We start from the raw sequence: 20,394 nt of genomic DNA, 5'->3' as shown, positions 1-20,394 counted from the left end.
ACAACTGCCAAGATGCCACAGTGTTAAACTTAATAATAATATGCTGTCGACGATATAAGAAAAGGATACGTACTTCAACAACCTCCACAGGCAGAGAGGCAGGTTCTGGTGCCGTCAATGGGAGTCCGTTAGCCGTAGGCGGTTCGTTTGGCACCGTGACGACCTCTGGTGACCGGCCTAGTAGCTTGTGTGCCTTTGCCTTCAACTCCTTCGGGTGAGGCGTGTTTTGACGCACGAACGGAGTCTGGAAAAACGGAATTATTAGAACATTTGACAATAAATGCTACAGCAAACGCACTAGAGATCACTTTGTAATAAAACCACCGAATTCCAATGCGTAAAGAGAAGCATGCCATGCTTATAAAAAGTGAGCGAATTAGATAGGTATAACAACTATCTCAGGCGTAAAAAATGAGTTCTATCTAAGTGAATTAATATTTTGCCCGTGTCAAAAGGCGTTGGTTTAGAATTATAAAAGGTTTACTTATGTGCATAAAATATTTTACTGCTACAATAAAATTAAATGTAATTGGAAATCTTGAATTTCTACCAAGTATATAAAATTGTGATGTGCATATTCTAATTAATCTGCTAATTATGAAAAACATTAAAATAACAATCATAAAGCTTGAATGGTAAAAACGTGTTCAGGAAGCTAATTGCTTTCTACTTTACCATAAGCACTCCAGTGCAAGATTATTGAACTGCTAGCAGTATGTTCATTAAAACTAGTAACTACACTGCGATCTGTACAATGCGTAAGTTACTTAAGCGTGTCGTTTTGTGGATGAATTATGTTAGGTGTGTGTCCATTGTGGCAGAGGCCACCGAAAATGGTAATTGTCATTTAACCTACACACATCATTTAATAAATGAGGCGAGGCTACGTGAATCACAGGATATGATATCACAAGCAGCTTCTCACCCGCGACAGAACGACGTCTGCGATACGAAGCTAATCTAATGTTAAGTGCATTTCAAACGAGGTGCGGTGTGTTACAATACTTGTGTTGGTAACAAACTGTTTCGTATTAATCGCTCAAATTACAGGTCAAAATCAAGACACAGATTAAAATGACATCAATCATCAACGGTACTGGAACATGGGTGATCAATGGAAAGTCAGGTTTGTTTCACGCGATGCAACGCAGGTATGTCATTGTGTTTGGATTTGTAGTTGGATTGCAAAAGTATATCAAAACTAAAACCATTCTAGTCTAATGCCACAGGTCTACTTTCAGCAAAAATAAAATGTTATCTAGGACCATAGATGTTTCGGTTATAGGAAGGAGCAAGACGTTTAGTGGCTGGCAGCACATACTGACTCGTTTGGGGTGTAATCACAGTTTTAAAGAACAAATTATAACGACGCAAAATGCGATATACTTCAAATCTTCGCGGTGATGTACAGAATGTGTTTGTTCTACTCCTACAATCGTAATTTACGGTGTAGCGATCCTTTATCAGGCGTCTTACGTCATCTGCGATAACACGAGTTTTCCTCTTTAGTTTCTTCAATGTTCGTGGGTTATTTATTTTTTACAGTATACAATATAGTACACATCAATATAATTTAGTTTGCAAAAAAGAAAACAAGGGCTTTCTGCAGATAAAAAATTCTTTTAAATAACTACATTATATCTTGTCGTTTTTCCTTTCTGTTAACGATTCCAAATGTATTTTTAGCAGTCCGCTGTCTCTTCTCATTTTAATAACCGCGAGATGAGATGTAGATTTCAGAATGAAAATCTATGTATTGTTTTGATTTTCTTCATCTCCCTCCAAATTAGGTGTAGCTTTTGGTCTAGTTAGTTAGCTTGAATTATTCCTTTCAATGTTTATAATAACGCGAAATATTTCAAAATATAATTTATGTGACAGTTTACAGGTTCGCATGTGATTGCACCCCTCGAGTCGTTCGCCGAATACCTCCGAGAGGTTAGTTATAGAGGAGGAGAGCCGTTGAAGCGAGCTCCTCCGCTGAGTGGTGACTAGCTTGCGGACTACGTTTATAGGCCGCCGGAAAGCCAACATCGACTGTGGCGCGAAGAAATGGTCAGTTGGCGTGGTATCTTCATTGTCCTCCTGTATCGATGTCACCTTAAAACCAAACATTCTCTTTGTTTCTTGGGACGAGTGTTACTGACTTTTGTGATTTTTAAAATAAACTTTTATCACAGTTATAATAAAGTCATTTACTTGTGTTCGCTTAGCTTATTTACCAGCGCGTTCATTTTGTCGACATATTTTCGATAGCTTCCAAATCCTTAGCAATTACTTCAATAACACCTTACACATAGAAATTATTACAAATTAAAACGAATAAGACAATATGCAATATAATTAAAAACGATACGATAAGTATGGATATGACTAGATCAATACCTAATAATACCTACCTATATTCGGTTTTTATGAAGTGAGTTAATTTAACACAATTGAGACAATTCCATTTAACGTGTTATTACTTACTATTAATTTTGTGTTTCATGCTTCATTGCGGTTAAGTTTCGAGTGCATTTAAGGAAACTCGTATAAACAATACAAACTTAGGCATTTAAAAAGTATTATACAGTCTTTAATTAGTCAATAATAATATTAATAAACTGATACGACATATGAATTAATATTCATGCAACAAAAATGAAACATAAACATTAAGTAAAAAATAACATTTATTGATTATTCAAACAAATGAACTTAAAAACTAAGGAAATAATACTGAATTTACAAACGAATGGCAATCACAATAAAATAATACTTTAATAGAATTTTAAGACAGTCGGATCTTCGGCTGAGACAAAATAGAAACATTTTTAGTACACAAAATTAATAGCATGCAAGTTAAGCATATAAAGTTTTTAATTTACAATATATGAATACATAATTAATTTTAGTGCGCTTTTACAATGTCTTACTTTATTTAAAGCACAAGTTTGACATTATGACATGTAAATTTTTGTATTGAAATTTTTCTTCAGACCTTAAAAGGTTTTAGTTGATTGAAAAATTAGGCCAAGTGCCCATTGTAGTGGAGGCAGGGGGTTCGGAGACGAGTTTTCATGCATTTGCACGCGTTCGCGCCGCTTCAACACGTCAGATGCATTAAAAATCCGTTCCTCACATCTCCGCTTCAATGAAAACTCAGCCTTATTCTAAAGCTACAAGTATTGTACTCAAAGTTAAGTAAGCTCTGTGCATCGAGCATCTATCGCGTACTCTCCTGAACCAAGCCCTAGTGCGTCCGTACCGTTGCCTAATAGTGTTGCCAGCTCTGTGAAAGCCGATTCCCTCGTACTTAAGTGATTTGTAAGCTTGTCTTAAATTACTTTTCGGTGTGACGTAACTGTGTCTCGAACTACCGTGAAACCCGTGAAACATGTTACAGCACCATATGCTCACCTCTCTGGTTTCTGGCACGTCTTCGGTGAATTTGACGGAATGTGTTCGTGATGCCTCCTTCTCTTCCCAATCTTCGTTATCGGAATCTCGGTCGCGCGGTATCGTTTCTGTTCGAACACAAATAATTTCATTAGAAAACAGTATTGGAAAATATAGTATTTTAAGTGTGTGATAAAGTGTAAAAATATATTTTCCCTTCAATAGGTCTTGATAACTAGTTGACTATTGTTGAATGGTTAAGTTTTTGTTTTGAAAGCAATATAAATTCTTGTTTAACAGTTAATTGAAAGCCAATTGGAATTCCAAGGCTAAAATATAGTGTTTATTTAGATAGAAAAGTAGTGGGTTATTTCGAATTGAATACCCAATTATTTCATATCCCAAAAATCTATAAAATTACTTTAAATTCTCATTATACTATGACTTTAAATAACTGGAGATAATAGAGCTTTAATAGACCCACCTAAAGATACAAGTTAAAAATACGAGCCATAAAAAACGGACGACAAACATTACAAAAAGCGTACAACACAACATGGGCCAAGTGTGTAGAATCTAATGGACAAAATAATTTTTAATGTAGACTTATAATCATGAAATGTGGTCTATGAACTTTTAAAGCACTTTAGGGTATGTTCACATTGCTATCTACTAGCGACATTTGCACAAAATCGCGGAGAAAATGCAATAGTCCTGGGTCTCATACGAATCTCGCATAGCATTGTGAAAATACCTTTATTTTCTCAGACGACACACAGCACACCAAGCTAGAAATTGTAGTCTATTGTATTTGTAGTAATGTAGTTATAGTAATTAAGTGCTATTTTGCAACAAAAATGTGTCGTATGTGCTGTCGACTCTACCTTATTATAAAGTCTACACTGTGGTTATGATACAAGTGAAAAAAAAATTAAGCGACAATGCAAAATAAATTAGCGGTGTCAAACTCAATTATTCGGAACACACTATTCATGTAACAGAATTTCCATATCTGTTTCGAATAATTAAGTAATTAAAATGATAATAATAAATTGTAATACTGTAGTAGAAGTAAGGGTTCAGAAATGGTTAAAACTTTACACTTGTTTTTTTAATAAATTATAAAGTCACATTTACAGAAATATAATTTGCTTCTGCAAATACGAATTTTATTTTTGTTGTTTGTATATCGTATAAAACGACTCGACTATACTTTTTGTTGGTTAATGTGTGACGTATAGCGCTCATCGCATAAATTTCAATTACAGTCTGCTGAACAATGGAATTTATAAAATCAAATCACTTATAAAAATTCATCTTGTCTGAACCATTACTTCACTACCGTGAATATGTATAGGTATTTGTGAGCCTTACCTCTTATTTTATCTAGCTCTTGCGATTGTGACATAAATCTGTGATCCCTGAACCAGTTTCCACTGCCGACCTCTGTGTGATCCAGCTCTATTCGTAGTGTGGTAAGTGTCAAAAGTGGCTTTTAGTATTTACACGGCAAAAACAAAACAATAACGCAACTGGGACCATTCGTAACACTAGTCATACTTGACAATAATGAAAATATACACCATAATGTATATTGCAATTAAACATAAATCACAAAGATCGTCATTTCTTATTTTCAACTTCAATAATAATATTAAAAATATGTGTTTGTAAGTAAGACAATGTTTAAAAATGGCCACAGATCGCAGCAGAATTAAAGGAAAGCACAAAAAAGCATTCACAAGAGCGACAATTACACCAGCTCACATCACAACATCTATTACCAAAGATTATGAAACTGGATATATTTGCAAATGATGCAAGTAAGTATAAAAAAGATTCAAAATTTTAAAAATACTATTTAGTGCACTAAGAAAATACTGAAGTAACTTATTTTAAATAATCTCTACATTGAAAGAGGTCAAGATGCTGAGAATAAATAACAACTTGTGATGCTTAAAAGATTTCAATAATAAAATATTTAAAATTATATTTACAATCAAGATGCATTCATTGAAAATAGTAAAAAAAGTACTATGGATTACTCGAATTTTAGTGTATTCGGGCAACCAAAAACTCGATTTCGATCACTATCTATTTAAATAATGATGTTATATCCGAACCAGTAGGCGTTTGACGGTGAAAGTTAAATAAAAACTACCCATCAAACACAATACTACAGGTTCAATTTGAGTATTTAGGCTTTCAGTGTACATTTACAATAACCAAGAACAAAACACCAAAAGCAAGTAAATGATAATGCAAAGGGCATACCTGGTTGTTGAGTGTAACTAAGCTGCGGTAGCAGAAAGCAAGTGAGAACATTCTCTCCGGTCGTTTCGTCTCTATCGGTTTGGAAGGTCAGTAGCGGTTGCGCTTGATTTTCTGATAACCACACCGCTTTCAATTCCAAATTAACTAGTGTATATGGTAAGTACTGTAACCTGAAAACAGTACGAAAACACAAAATTACAAACAATATCCAGTACCAAGAATTAGTGACACGAAATAAGCAGAGTCCATAAAACTTTTGCGATGACTTCACGTAAACAACGTTGATTGCAAAAACTTCGGTAAGTATAATAAATTTGCCTCATACCAGCGCTGTTCTAATTAGCGAGTTTGGGAATATGTTCCGAGAAGTTAAACTCTGGAAGGACACATTACCACTGACGTACTTTGTTTAGGAACATCAGAACCACAAAAGCACGCAGCGTTAGATAAATAAACCAACGTGTTTCCAAACTATCTCGATAGCACTTTTTAGTGTTTCAGCAAAGATTTATTTCATTGTTATTGTATTTCTTAAACAATTTTTCAACATTTTAAAGAGCAAGTAAAAATATGCGGTGATTCATACCTGTTTCCACTAACATCTAAAACGTGCAGCGATTTACAATTCCCCAGCTCGTTTGGTAGTCTCGTTAACTTGTTGTCCCTTAAACTTAGCACTCCCAACAAAGTCATATTCCCAATATCTACCGGTATTTCACCCAAAGAGTTCCTATCTACATTCAGTACTGTCAACTCGTTGAGATTTCCAATCGACTTAGGCAGCTCCATTAAAAAATTCTCCGTTAATATAAGCTCTTGTAGATTTGTACACCTGCAAAATTAATTCAGAACGGTTAGAGTCGTAAAAAGGGAAGATAAACTAACTGGCAAAGGATTAAAGTAAACAGTTACCAACCTTCCTACATTATCATTTAACGTATGTAATCTATTTTGGTCCAACTTCAATATAGCTAACTTGGATAAGTGTCCGATACCGTCTGGTACCGTTTCTAACATGTTTTGTGATAGGTGCAGGTCGGTCAATGAAGATAGTCCCCCGATGTCTTCTGGAAGTTTCTCCAGTTTGTTCTCGCTGACGTCGAGGCATGTCAGCGCTTTTAGGTTTCCTATTTCTGGTGGTAAGTACTGCAGTTTGTTGTGATCCAACCATAATTCTTCTAGAGCGGGCAGCTCACCGATGAAACCCGGCTATTGAACAAAAATCAATTTACAATTCAAACAAAAAGTAAAAGTCACTACTTCTACTTCATTAAAAGCTTCGAACTTACCAATTCTTCTATTTCATTGTCCCCTAAATCCAGTCTCTCTAATTTGGTAAGGTTTTTCAGAGACTCTGGCAATGACTTCAGAAGATTTTCTCTCAACTCCAACGACTGCAGCGACACCAAACTGAAAATAAGAAATAGGAATATTTTAAAATAAGTTGATTGTAGAACATTATAATGTTTCTCATCGTTTCAGAGCTATTGTAGGTCAATTAAATGTTTCTCAATGTGAACAATAACTCTGTAAATAGGAATAAAACGTTATTGTATAATTCCAGTGCAAAACGGACGTAACCTTCAGTGACTGTGACATAATAATTTGATGAGACAAGTCAACGAGGCGGAAACACAATAGAATTACTATCAGAGAGACAACAACCTCCAGTCATAACCACATATTGCACCGATGCAAGGTGAGCCATGATGAATGTCATTATCAGACAAACACATCGTTGTCTGTGAATGTGGTTGAAAATACAAAACCTACAAATTTGAATATTATCGTCGCTAAAATTAACGGCACATTTCTAGGTTGAATAGCTGAAACGTTTACATAACCACTAAACCGTCGTTTTAGTAGAACACTATCATAATTGAATGTAATTAGGTCAACCGATCACAGGCATTCGCGATTCAGAACACAATGGTGGTGCAACAGAGTTTAATTAAAGTTTTGTGGGCGTTTGTGTGATGAACGGAATTAATCTTATTTTAAGCTTTAGTGAGTATTTGATTGTCAATGTCTATTATTGTGTGAATATTTGATTAATAAACAGATGACACATCAGATTTATTTCCAGTTGACGGGTGCGTCGAGGGCGTTCACTCAATGGGTGATGCTTAATCGCGAATCACAATAAATGAACCATAAAATCAGCGTGCGATTCATTTATTATCTATAGTATCAAATGACGATTTTAGTGTCAGTGTTATTAGTGGTGTCTGCAATCTGTCTGTCGAGTCAATGACTCGTACGCTTCTTAAAATAATTAGCTGGATAGTAAACATCTGTACAATATTTTGGCGTTAGTGATGTTGCTAATTACTATAGTTTTTTTTATATACATATTTTGTAGTCAAAGGAAACACGATATGCTTCATAATAATATTACTTAAGTATTGACCCATCTGCGTCTAAAAAAGCACAAGTCTCTTAGTTGTTTTTATTGAGAGCAAGTTTCGCGTCACGTCGACAAGCGACACAAAATTATCCTGTTAGGAATGCGCCATCAAAATGCATGCAGAAAATCCGGTTTTTGCGTCTTATAAGCCACTTCAAGTATTTCCCAGAGAATGTTGGTTGGACTTCTAGTCATAATTATTAGGCGGCAAGTGGCAAGACTACAAGAAATATATTAAAGGCATAAACTTTTACAGTAAAGAAGAGTTCATGAAGAACTAGAAGTTTTATTTTCTTGTACAAGATTATTACGCACCGTTATTAGCCTGCGGTCGTTTATGTATTAAACTAACTTGTTTATACTCGGTATGTAGTAAGGTACTTATTTAAAATTAAATACTCGCTCATATAAAGCAGAGTTTCCGAGAATTCCAAAGCTAAATCAAATTTCATTTATGACAAAACGCCGACGAAATAACGAATATTCTCGGAAACAGCAATATGAAAATTTCTCCGTGTTGTTTTGGTTTAGTTCTAACCGCAAAGCGAGTATTCATTGTTAGACTGTTGTTTTAAGCTTGCTATGGATTTCCAGAACCCTTGTGTTGACATCAGACATCCTTGTTATTGTAACCTGTTGGCATTTATGTATAAAATGGGGCAATAAAGGCAGCGTGCGTCAGTGCATTTTTAAGGAGCATCGCAGCGCATGTCTTTTAATGGACACGATTAAGCAACTTTGTGCTGCGATAACTTGCTGGCGAAGTTACGTCACGAAAATATTGTTAACTGATAACACGCACTGTACTATACATCACGTTTAGAACCTTGAGGCCGCATTCCTAAGCAGATGTCAAAGTACTTAGCGTCGGTTGTACAAACATCGCGATGAATCACACAGTCCGCTGCGTACTCGCTCATCAAACAGCCTTACGAACACGTTTTCTGTATTCGTATGATCAGGTAATCTGCTCCACCCCTGTATAAAACATACTTATCAACGTAAGCTTTTAAGTAGAGCAGTTTTTATTAGACGACTCATCTTTTAATTATTAAGAACTTGTTTGCAGTTACGATTATCAAGATAATATTTCAGTTATCGACTACTATCGGTATGGTTATCTGAGGATTGTTATGATTACAAATATTTATGAATGTATATTTTTTTACTGGATCTTCTATGCAGATAATAGGTAAAGAAAAAGAAATGTTTTTAACTTAGTCATGCTAACATTTGCCGATAGTCTGAAAGTCACTATTATGCTAAGGAATTTCAGAGTTATAATAACACGGAAAAGTAAGTAAACTTCAGCTATCGCAGATATTAAGCTCTACTACTACTACTTGTTCTCAGCTAAATTTTAAAATACCTAAGATTGATAGATATGGGAAGATATAATAAATAAAAAAAAAACTCAAATCGCAAGTTACAATAGTCTCGTGCGTGACTGAACCCTGTACACGCGATGAAGACTCGTCGTTAGCCATCTAGTATTGCCGTAACCAATGATACGAAACTTTTTTATTTAACCACATAATAATAATTCATTTATCACAGATTATATGAACAGAAATTAACAGACACTGTCTGGAGTAAACAGCTTCATAAAGGGAAAAACATCCAAGTTATATTTACCAATACACAGATTTTCTGGTATTACCGGTTACCGTGAGATAACGGGCGTGTCGTGTATTTTGACGCGCCTAAAATTGATTATCTCATTCACATTCTTAAACATTTTGTTACAAGACTTCTTACGCCATCTGTCTACTTTAACCCCATTTAATGTAAGTAGACAATAATTGTGTCTATGTAGAAAGCAGCTAAAAATGCTTAGAAGTAATATAAAGAAAATTTTCCAATAACTCGCATTTTTATCTACCTAGAATACGAATTCCAATATGTCTCAAAAATTGATTCCAGCGATAAGAAATATCTGCGTTCATTCGACTTCAAAGGTACAGTATTGACGTAAATAATAATTAATTCACTAATCGAGTGCATATTTCCTTTAAATATCAAATGAACAAAACAATAACGAATTTAAAACACTAATTTCATTAGAAAACTATTGTTACTCAAATGTAAAGAGTTAATTAATGTCTTGAACGTCAATAAACTCGAGTTGAGTAGCGCTTTGATGAACTTCGTAGTTAATTTTAGTTGGATTAACGAATAGGGTGGAGTCAAATGAAAACACGATTAACATTGCAAAAGGCAGTAGTAATTGGAAACGAGTCCCAATTCCCAAGTAACAGTGCTTTGGAGTTTATCCAAGAACAGCTAATATTATAGCTGTATCGTTCAGAAATTCAATATTCATCAGAAATTAAACCAATCCCTTGGATCTTGAACTTCGTTGGACAGATTGCTTTATAGTGTAATTACTCCTCGGTATCCAATTACTATTAGACGGGTCACCTCTGTCAGGCCTGGCTCACTCCGCGCGGTGACTTTTAAAGAAAATAATAGAAATCAATATTGATTAAATAAACAACTTAAAAAATTGAACTGCCTAATAGGCCAGTAGAATTACATTTGAAATCGGAAGTAATTCCTACAAAAGATTTTATTGTTTTAATGGCTTCATTTGTTACTCATTAAGACTATCCTAAATTTTCAACTTCGACGGAGCTGTGCTTAAGTGGTGGGGGCCCCCGAAAGGGGCGTTTTTCGGTTTTATGGTTATATCGCGTAAAGGACTTACCCTATCGAAAACTGGTCTTCATGACGGATGAAGAGCATTTAATCCTGCATTGAATAAGACCAAATTCATATGTTTTGGACAAACTGTTCTCGTGCTTATCTTCGAAAAAGTACAAAATGTACGTATAATTAATGATCCTCTCCACGTCCAATGGCTCGATACCCGCAGGATTCCAAGTTTTGAAAAGGACCGCCTCAACCGAGGAAGAGGTGCAGTAACCGCAGCTAAGGAACGGCTAGGACGAACAAGGATAGGTGCATCCAGCTCTTAAGTCTTGACAGGGTTAAACTGGTTGAGTCGGCCCTTTACAAGGCTTGGGAGCCTGCGAGTGACGAGTCATTGGACGTAGAGAGAGAGGGTCAATAATTATACGTACATTTTGTACTTTTACGAAGATAGTAGGTATGTATTGGACGGTTTGTCCAATACATAATTATGTATTATGAATTATTATTTATTTATTATTTATTAGTTTTCGATAGGGTAAGTCCTTTACGCGATATAACCGTAAAACCGAAAAAACGCCCCTTTCGGGGGCCCCCACCACTTAAGCACAACTCCGTCGAAGTCGAAAATTTAGGATAGTCTTAATGGGTAACAAATGAAGCTATTAAAACAATAAAATCTTTTGTAGGAATTATTTCCGATTTCAAATGTAATTCTACTGGCCTATTAGGCAGTTCGATTTTTTAAATTCTTTATTTAATCAATAGTATTGATTTCTATTATTTTCATTAAAACGTCATTAGCAGGTTAGTAACTAATAACACTCCTGGAATGGAAAGGATTCGGCATAAACATTAATGGCGAGTACATCACTCACCTTCGGTTTGCCGACGATATTGTGGATATGGCAGAATCGTTAATGGCGAGTACATCACACACCTTCGGTTTGCCGACGATATTGTGGATATGGCAGAATCGTTGGAAGATCTTGGCACAATGCTCGAAGACCTTAATCGAGTTTCCCAACAGGTAGGTCTGAGGATGAACATGGACAAAACGAAGCTTATGTCGAATGTCCATGTTGCGCCTTACCCAGTTTCAGTTGGGAGCTCAATTCTCGAGATTGTCGACAAGTATGTCTACCTCGGACAAACGATCCAGCTAGGTAGGTCCAATTTGAGAAGGAGGTCAATCGTCGAATCCAACTCGGCTGGGTAGCGTTCGGGAAACTACGCAACATCTTTTCGTCCAAAATACGTCAATGCCTGAAGACTAGAGTGTATAACCAATGTGTTTTACCAGTGATAACTTATGGCTCGGAAACGTGGCCTCTCACTATAGGCCTTATACAGAAGCTCAAAGTTGCACAGCGTGCTATGGAGAGGGCTATGCTTGGTGTTTCTTTGCGAAATCGAATCAGAAATGAGGAGATCCGTAAACGAATCAAAGTCGCTGACATAGCCCGACGGATTAGCAAGCTGAAGTGGCAATGGGCAGGGCACATAGTACGCAGAACTAACGGCCGATGGGGCAGAAAGGTTCTGGAATGGAGACCGCGTACCGGAAAACGCAGCGTAGGACGTCCACCTACAAGGTAGACCGACGACATCGTAAAGGTAGCAGGGAAGCGCTGGACGCAGGCCGCTGCCAATCGATCAACATGGAAAGCATTGGGGGAGACCTATGTTCAGCAGTGGACGTCCTATGGCTGAAATGATGAACTAATAACAATGTCAGTTACCAACTGGTTGGTTACTTCATTCAATGATTAAACGTTTTATTTTTTTATATTTTCAAAATAAAAAATATTTAAAAATATCCCTAGTATATTCCTAGTTATATGAGTATTAATTTACATACTATTCTCGTATTGAAAGCGGTTAATAACTTCATAAAATAACATCAAAGACTTAAAAATCACCTACCGAAAATTCAAAATTTCCAAAGCTTGGTACATGCAAAGCGGCACCCAAAGGCACAAGAATTGTATGTCATCTTAATCGCCGTGTATGGTGCAATAGCTCATGTGAGTAACAGCCCTTTAGTTCTATTCAGTTTAAAAAAAATCCACTTTAAGTGTTTTTTTCCATACAAAAAAAAATATAATATTTTTTTTCTTACACATGGAGCTACCCTTCATACTATATTAGTAAAACAAAGGGAGGTATACTAAACACAATACATATTTTTATTTATTAATTTCTGACATTAAGTTTCTATGGTATGGGAGCTTCATTTTCAGACCACTGTGCGCCGGCGGGTATTATATCAGTCGAGTGTCACGCGCGCGCCCGTCAGGACGCTGGCATGCGTTGTAGTATTATTATAATTCTATGATCGAAGTATTATTTAAAAATGGACATAAAGAGAAAGAAATATTGTGCGGCGTTCGGGTGTTTAAATTCGAAAAGAAATCTACCGGATTTATCTTTTTTTTTCGCTTCCCAAAGATGCTGAAAGGTATGTTGGCCATGTAGGTAATCAATAATTCTTAGGATAATATAGGAACCTAACCTAGTTACCATGACTATTGTTCAGAATTCGTTCGTTCGTTTCAGCCAAATGACGTCCACTGCTGGATAAAGGCCTCTCCCAAGGTTTTCCATAATGAATGCATACTTACCTACATACGTACCTCATTACAAGTAGATTAATTATTTTTTCATTAGACAGCAACCCTAACAGCGTAAGAAGAGTTCAGAGGCACGCGATAGAAAGAGACAAAACTTGTAGGTGAATAAAATTGTAGGTACGTAGTGCTGTGCGAGCTGAATTCCACTGTATCGCGTCGTAGCAAGACTCGCATTTATTTAAATCGTCTTGCGGAGTAATCCTTCTGTACCTGTACTATTACTTATTCTGTGCCTCTGTCAACAATAATTTGGATTCATAACCTTTATATGGCCTTTGTTCGTTCACAAGTAAATTACCTTAATAAAACATAATATTATTAAGGAAAACAATATGAAGTATTAGTCATTGCATTAATCTACTTACAACAAACACAAGGCGGGTTGAAGTTTAAATAAAATAAAAAAAATATTATGCATCAGTAACATTGTGTTTGTGTAAGTTGTCTCGTGGATGAAACGTTAGACAAATACATAGCTCAATTTATTGGTATCTTAATCCTTGACATTGTCTCGTAATCGTAAGCTAGTGTTCAAACTCTACTTTCTTAAGTTATTACTGTAATACCTGACGCTTAATCACTAGCTAAGTAATTAATCCCTTCCATAACACAGGCACAATATCGGTATATCACTAACGTCCAAATAGATTATTCTTTTGCTCACAATAGGAGCAAACACAAATAATCGAGCTCAATGTAAAAGGTGTTTGTCGAGGCATCTATAAAAGGAACGCTCGGGGCAGTCCGTAACTTTCCAAAGGACTTTCGCTTTCGTTTACTGTAACTATGTACAATCAGTAAAGCTCGGTCAACGTACACACATCCTCACGAAGTTCATGTAATCGTAAATCTTGACAAGCATTTCTTAACTCACACCAATGCAACGTAAGACGTAGTAAGACATGTGTAAGTTCAACTGGTTGTACTAGTGAACAAAAGCAGCGTGTTACATAACAAACGGAATTCGGAATTGCTTGTTCACAAACCAGCATGGTCTGTCATTCACGTGAATGTATTGAAAGTTACATAGAACATACTCGATTTAGGTTTTAAGATGAAATATAATTTACCAAGTCACGTCTAAAATATAGCCATGTTGAAGGGCATGCAGTGCCTAAGAAGGTTTAAGAGAATGATGAATAATTTAAAACAGCAAAGTAATATTCATAACCTGATGAATTTTTGAGCAGGGATTTGAGCCATGTGTTAGCAAATACCCAGTCTCAATTTGATAAAGTGAATCTTATTTGGGGAAACATGCTATGAATGTTTAAACTGCTTAACTCTGCTTATTTTGAAATAAGGTACACTTGAATATCTTGTTGAATATTTTATTCATTCATATTGTAGATTTAGAAGTTGCCACTTGGCTATTTTATCTTACACATTTTCACATGACGATTCTTCAATCTAAGCAATTAAAATTTTATTAGGTGATATCATTTCTAGAGTTTAATGGAATCAGCAATTTAAGAATTTTATAGCTCGACAACATCACTTGCTTTTTCAGCTTGTAGGCCATCAAGATGTGCTCAAAAGTTTGTTCAGAACTATAATTTCTGCAATTTCTGCTACAGTGGGTTTTAATTTTGATAATCCAAATTACTTCCAGCTAGGCTTCTTATGAAATGCATTGCTATGAGCTAAAACAACATACTAGGCAGGCATATTTCTAGTCTTCACTTCATACCATCACATCGGGATTTAATAGAGTCAACTATGCGCTCTAACGGAACTTACGGAACTAACTATACCGTGCTAAAGTTAAGGTTTCCTAACCTTGTTATGCCTTAGTAGAGTGAAGACTGTCACCTTTCTGCTACCTCTCTTTACCCCATATTGGCTTTTTCCTAAATGATCTTATGTCACAAGATTTTCGTGTCAACCACACATTTATGTTTTGGTTATGGAATCGCAAACAGCTCAAATCATTTTGCAGAATCAACATCGAAACTAAACGTATCTATAGCAATATAATAATAACGCGAAAGTATTCTGTCTAACGTTTTCACGCTTTTACTGCTTAACTAATTTTGAAGCTACCGTTCGTCTCAATTTTAGGTCCGAATCGTTTACCGAAACCACATGAATTTATACTTAAAAACTGCTTCAAGTCTGTGTTTGCTACAAATTTTGTTAGCTAGTAATCTTAAAGTTCCCCTTTTCATTGTACAAGTAACAATCTAACATCATGAGAAGGAAGGTAGCTATTTAAACGAAGTTGATTTTAGCGTATATTGCGCGTGCGTGAATTAGGAGGCTACAGGAGCTCTTCACAGCCATCCTTTCCTCGTGATAGGTGGTCAAACTAAGCATACAACATTGGTAGTTATTTAAACGCACCTTCCAAAGTCGCTGGGCAAGCTGGTGAGGGACATGTCATTGAGCCCGAGGACGGTGAGGGCCCGCAGCTGGCTGAAGCCCGCTGGCAGCCGAGGAATGGGATTGCTGCTGAAGTCCGCGATCTGAAGCGCTCGCAGCTTCTTGATGTCCTCAGGGATGTCGGGAATATCTGGAAGAATAACGAATGGATCACACCGTGGACTAGTCACTTGACGAATCTTCTTCTTTCATAAGCCCTCGTTCACTTATTGCACCATGGATTTCCAAAGGTCGAATAAAATAAATGCATGAGACGATATTAAAAGATTCAATAAGTTTTTGATTGATTAATTACACAAAATGGTTCTAAACTAAATGGATCATTTAAGAAAGAAATCCTCACGTAAACGATAATAATACGTTTAGCACGTATTTTGATTAGGTAGTTAAATAGTTTCACTGTTTCACAAACTAGTCACGGAATATCGCCATTAGAATTACAGAGCGCAAGAAGAGCATTATGTCTGGCAAATATCTAAAGTCATATTTTGGGTTAAAAAATATGCGGTTTCGTAAAGGCGTCGGGGAGTTCTAGTATCGGGCTAAATGGATTCAGTTGCTGATAAGACATTATTAACGATTATACAAATTGTAAAGAGAGTAAATTTCGAGACAATCCAGCTCCCATATTGACCAAAAAATAATGATGAGGTAAGCATGCACTGAAATTTCAATGCGAATAACATTGATCGGCCATACAAGGAGTTGGCGCTGAATCGTGATTCTGGCATAATTATGACACAGTTCACCAGACGAGGACCATTACGTAGCGGCGCATTGCTCGCTGAACAAGGGCCGTCGAAGGTCGATACAACATAATTGGCACATGGACACGTAAACATTGCTGTCCTGAAAATAATCCGCAATTGTATCGCAAAGTTTAAACAAAACATTGTGAACGATGTGAGAACAAGGCCGATGTAACTAGGTAACCACAACCAAAATTAAAACAAACCAACCGACGAGACGTCTCCGTGCGTTTGTTATGATAAAATTTACTTTCGTTCAAAGACTTGGTTGTAAATACGACACAACTACTATAATGTGCCCAATAATGTTACACATTGAGAGTATTGATAAAAAACAGGGCAAACAGATTACGTCTATTGGTTTCAATTGAAACCACTATGAGAAAGATAAAAATAAATCTATTGCTATTAAACACGATGTGCGTCAGTATTAAAAAGTTTTATGAGATTCATTCCTCTGAACAAAACGAACGCTTCATTTAAAGTTTGTCAATTGTGATTAATACTTTTAAATTCGGATAAGTTATCTCTCTTTTGCCTATCTGCGATTGATATGTTATGTATTTGGTTCAGTATTACAATTTAGGACACTTAGATATAGCCAATAAATTTTGCATACAAACCAGTTTTGAACATTTCTGAATTCATCTTCGTAGTTAATTAAGGTATTTTTGTGGATTTAACAGCGACCTGGATGAATTCGAATCATCAATAAATTAAGATTTGGGGTTTGATTATTCAAAAGGTCAAAACATAGTCTGCTACAGCTGTCGTTACGATAGCAATAACCATATTAACGGTTGTAACCGCTAACTGTACAGGCGCTCCGAAGTTCGCAACAACAGTAACTCGGCTGACGGATACACAAGTTCGCAGCTCACCCGATATGCATATTAACAATTACAGAACCGCTACGTTCGCGTGTACCGCTTACAACTTATTTAAAATCGATACACAAATCGATTAAACAAAGTAAAAATACAGTGGTGAGGGTTGAGATGATTACTTGAGTTAAAATTTTCACTGGCTCAATTCTGCCGTCAACAGTTAATGATGCAAGACTCAATTAATTTAATAACAAAACGATTAACAAAGGCACTGATAAACTGGTTTTCTAATTTCACGATGGTAACGGTAGTGCGGCCCCGTTTCCGGTTTGGGGACGGACATTCCAACAGGCGTGTCGTCATCAATTGTCAAGCTTCAGAAACCGGAGGACTAGAGCGTTTGTTGATAGACTGTTGACCAAGAACAATGGCACAGTTTGTGATTGAACCAAATCGTCTTCACAGAGAAAGAAACAGGTCAAACGATATAAACGATTATGGATTAGATAAGCTTGCAGAAACGACCGATAAGATAAAACAACTGCAAATGACCAATGACGAAGAGATTGAGTCCTACAACACTACCTTGTTTACGTTAACGTAAATACGTCGGTCTGAATACGCTTTACGTAAATCGTAGAAAACATAGTATGAAGAAAGACAGCTTTTTTAAAAGTTACGTGCGGCGACGAAAAGGTTGAATGGTTTATGTTAGAATTTTTTCAAAGGGCACAAAGGGGAATGCCAGTGATGTGTGCTGAAGAGTGTCTATTTTAGGAGGTACGGACGGCTACGTGGAATATGTCTCTAAGTGCGCCGCGTTGTTTATGGACGGGGTGCAGTATGCATGGGCTACAGCTATTCAGAGAGTTAAGCCTGAGGCAATAGAACTTCCGCTGGGCTTTTGATACGGCTCTTAACTGTTTGTTTATTTACGGCACGGGCTTTGAATGTAAGTGCTCCTTTTTCTTAAACAATAATAAGTTGGAAGAGTTTAAAATAAACAAACTGTTCAATTTACGATACCTTTTTTGGTCTTGTTATTGTGTCGTGAGGAATCGTTTTGTAACCGAGCAAATTCATTTCGAAAGCGACGGCGCTGTGAACTTTTGAAATATAAAGCCGGAGATGCTAATCAGTCAGACTACAGAAAATCAAAAGCAAAACGTAAAGCGAACCGATTATACTATACCTATACCTACTCACGGCCCGTTATTAAGAGTACGATGAGACGATACAGATTTGTTGCGTTTATGTTTTATACTGAGTATCCGGTTAGTTTTTTACATGATGTTTTAAGTAGTGTCATCTATTGGGTGGGTAAGTATTTTCTTTTGTCAGTCCAGTAACTTTATACTTCCGAGTTCCGACCTTGCGTCAAATCCAGTTGTTCAGATTTTTTGCAGACTTATGATGTTGGTCCAATGAATGATCCAAGTTAGTGACCTTAAGCGCCGAACGCGAAATTTTCGGCATTTTTTCAGGCTTTGGAGATTTTAACCTATATCCAAAAAGTAGACTTCAGCTGTGTAAAATCAATAAAGTTTCTGAATATTTTACACAGCATTTTATGACTCCACATGCAAAGTTTCAACCACGAATGATTGACGGGTCTCAATTACACACATGTGTAATATCCGGTGATGGATACTACAATTTCTGTCCTAATCGGAGAGCTGGAGTTTAAGGGATAGTTCCGTCAGGTTAGTACCTACTAGTTTAACTATTATTACATTGCAAATGAAAAAGAAGAACACACGCAAAGTAGCTACTAGACATAGATGTTTAGTTTTATGTATTTAAGTATGTGTCTGATTTTCAGAAGTCTTAAAAGCTTATATTTCATAAATAGCAGACAGGTAAACTGATAGGCACTTATAATATTGTAATTAATGTCATACAATAACTTAATTACTCTCATAATGCTATCGTCTCTATATTCCCGCCATTAAAGTAAGCGACATCTAAATAAACCTTGTCAATTTATATTAACAAGTCTCAAAGGAGCAGGGAAAATGACAATTTAATGCTACTTACATTTATTTAATGAACATGAAACCACTTAATAATCATCCAACTTCTCCTTTGTTTCTTAAACAAATCGCCTTTAGACAAGGAAACCGCAACTCCCAGCGTTGTTATACAAATATCTATTACCTACAATTTTCGCGACAACACGAAAGTCCCCGGTTAATTTGAATTTTCCGACATTGAGACAAGTCAGCTTTGAACAGTCTGAGGAAACCAATTTAAAAGGCAGTCACCGGCAACGATATTGATATCGTTGGTCACTTTACAAACCGTCAGGTTACAAAAAACTTAAGTTTTTTTTTATCCACAACGAGGAAGCTCTTGGCCTGTATCTCACCTGATGGTAAGTGATGGTCAGGCCGAAGGTGGAAGCGAGCTTCACCCGGAATCCTCAACCTCGGAGGAATCTCATCATCTTCACGGAGCTATCTTACCACTAACTGCCGGAACACAACAATACTGTTAACATTGTTGTTATGGCGACAGACTTAGGTAAGATGGTGGTAGCTAGCCAGGCGGAATTAGAACAAGCCCTAGTCTTTACTATCTCCTATAGTCTACACTAATATTACAAGGAGGTAAAGTTTGTGAGTTGTTTGTAGGACTCTCTGAAATTACCTACTGAACCGATTGTGACAACTCTTTCACCAGCAGAACGCTCCATATTATACCTAGATGACATATTATATCTTTCTGTGACCGACGCTATGGCGGAAAAGTGGACAACAGCCAATTATATAAAAGAAGTAATAAGTTAAGTTTACTAAAACACACCCATGTCCTATGTGACGTCTCAATTATCGTCCCAATCGAAATGATCTACGAGGCTTTTACTTTCAAGGTTGTATATCGAGAGGACATGGATTTCTTTATAACACCGATGATTACATACAAGTTACGCAGCGCATTACAATACGCGTTAGATTTCATTACGTGCCTACATAAAAAGCGACGAATGACGCGGCGCAACCGAGTAAGTGAATCAGCCTTATTTGAATTCCATGTACGTGCTGTTTTCTAGTCAACACGTGATTTTCTGCGTACATCATACACGCTTT

General features: G+C 36.4%; 1 protein-coding gene across 10 annotated transcripts in view; it reads right to left on the bottom strand.

Annotated features, from left to right (window-relative positions):
- The window catches only part of LOC135076885 (protein lap4), a 91,977-nt gene that overhangs the window by 55,155 nt on the left and 16,428 nt on the right, over positions 1-20,394 (bottom strand). For 9 of the 10 annotated variants that reach the window (XM_063971384.1, XM_063971385.1, XM_063971390.1 and 6 more), the window contains exons 3-10: positions 15,691-15,859; positions 6,945-7,065; positions 6,572-6,864; positions 6,242-6,487; positions 5,656-5,825; positions 4,756-4,842; positions 3,403-3,509; positions 74-244 (exon numbers count right to left, since the gene is read on the bottom strand). In XM_063971384.1, the coding sequence (XP_063827454.1) occupies positions 74-244; positions 3,403-3,509; positions 4,756-4,842; positions 5,656-5,825; positions 6,242-6,487; positions 6,572-6,864; positions 6,945-7,065; positions 15,691-15,859 (1,364 nt within the window). The remainder of the gene's footprint in view (positions 1-73; positions 245-3,402; positions 3,510-4,755; positions 4,843-5,655; positions 5,826-6,241; positions 6,488-6,571; positions 6,865-6,944; positions 7,066-15,690; positions 15,860-20,394) is intronic. The other variant, XM_063971386.1, reaches the window with a different exon arrangement.

Source organism: Ostrinia nubilalis, chromosome 12, assembly GCF_963855985.1.
Source record: "Ostrinia nubilalis chromosome 12, ilOstNubi1.1, whole genome shotgun sequence".
In the NCBI taxonomy this organism is placed as follows: domain Eukaryota; kingdom Metazoa; phylum Arthropoda; class Insecta; order Lepidoptera; family Crambidae; genus Ostrinia; species Ostrinia nubilalis.
Note: the sequence above shows the minus strand (reverse complement) of the source record. Positions and strands in the feature narration are given on the sequence as shown.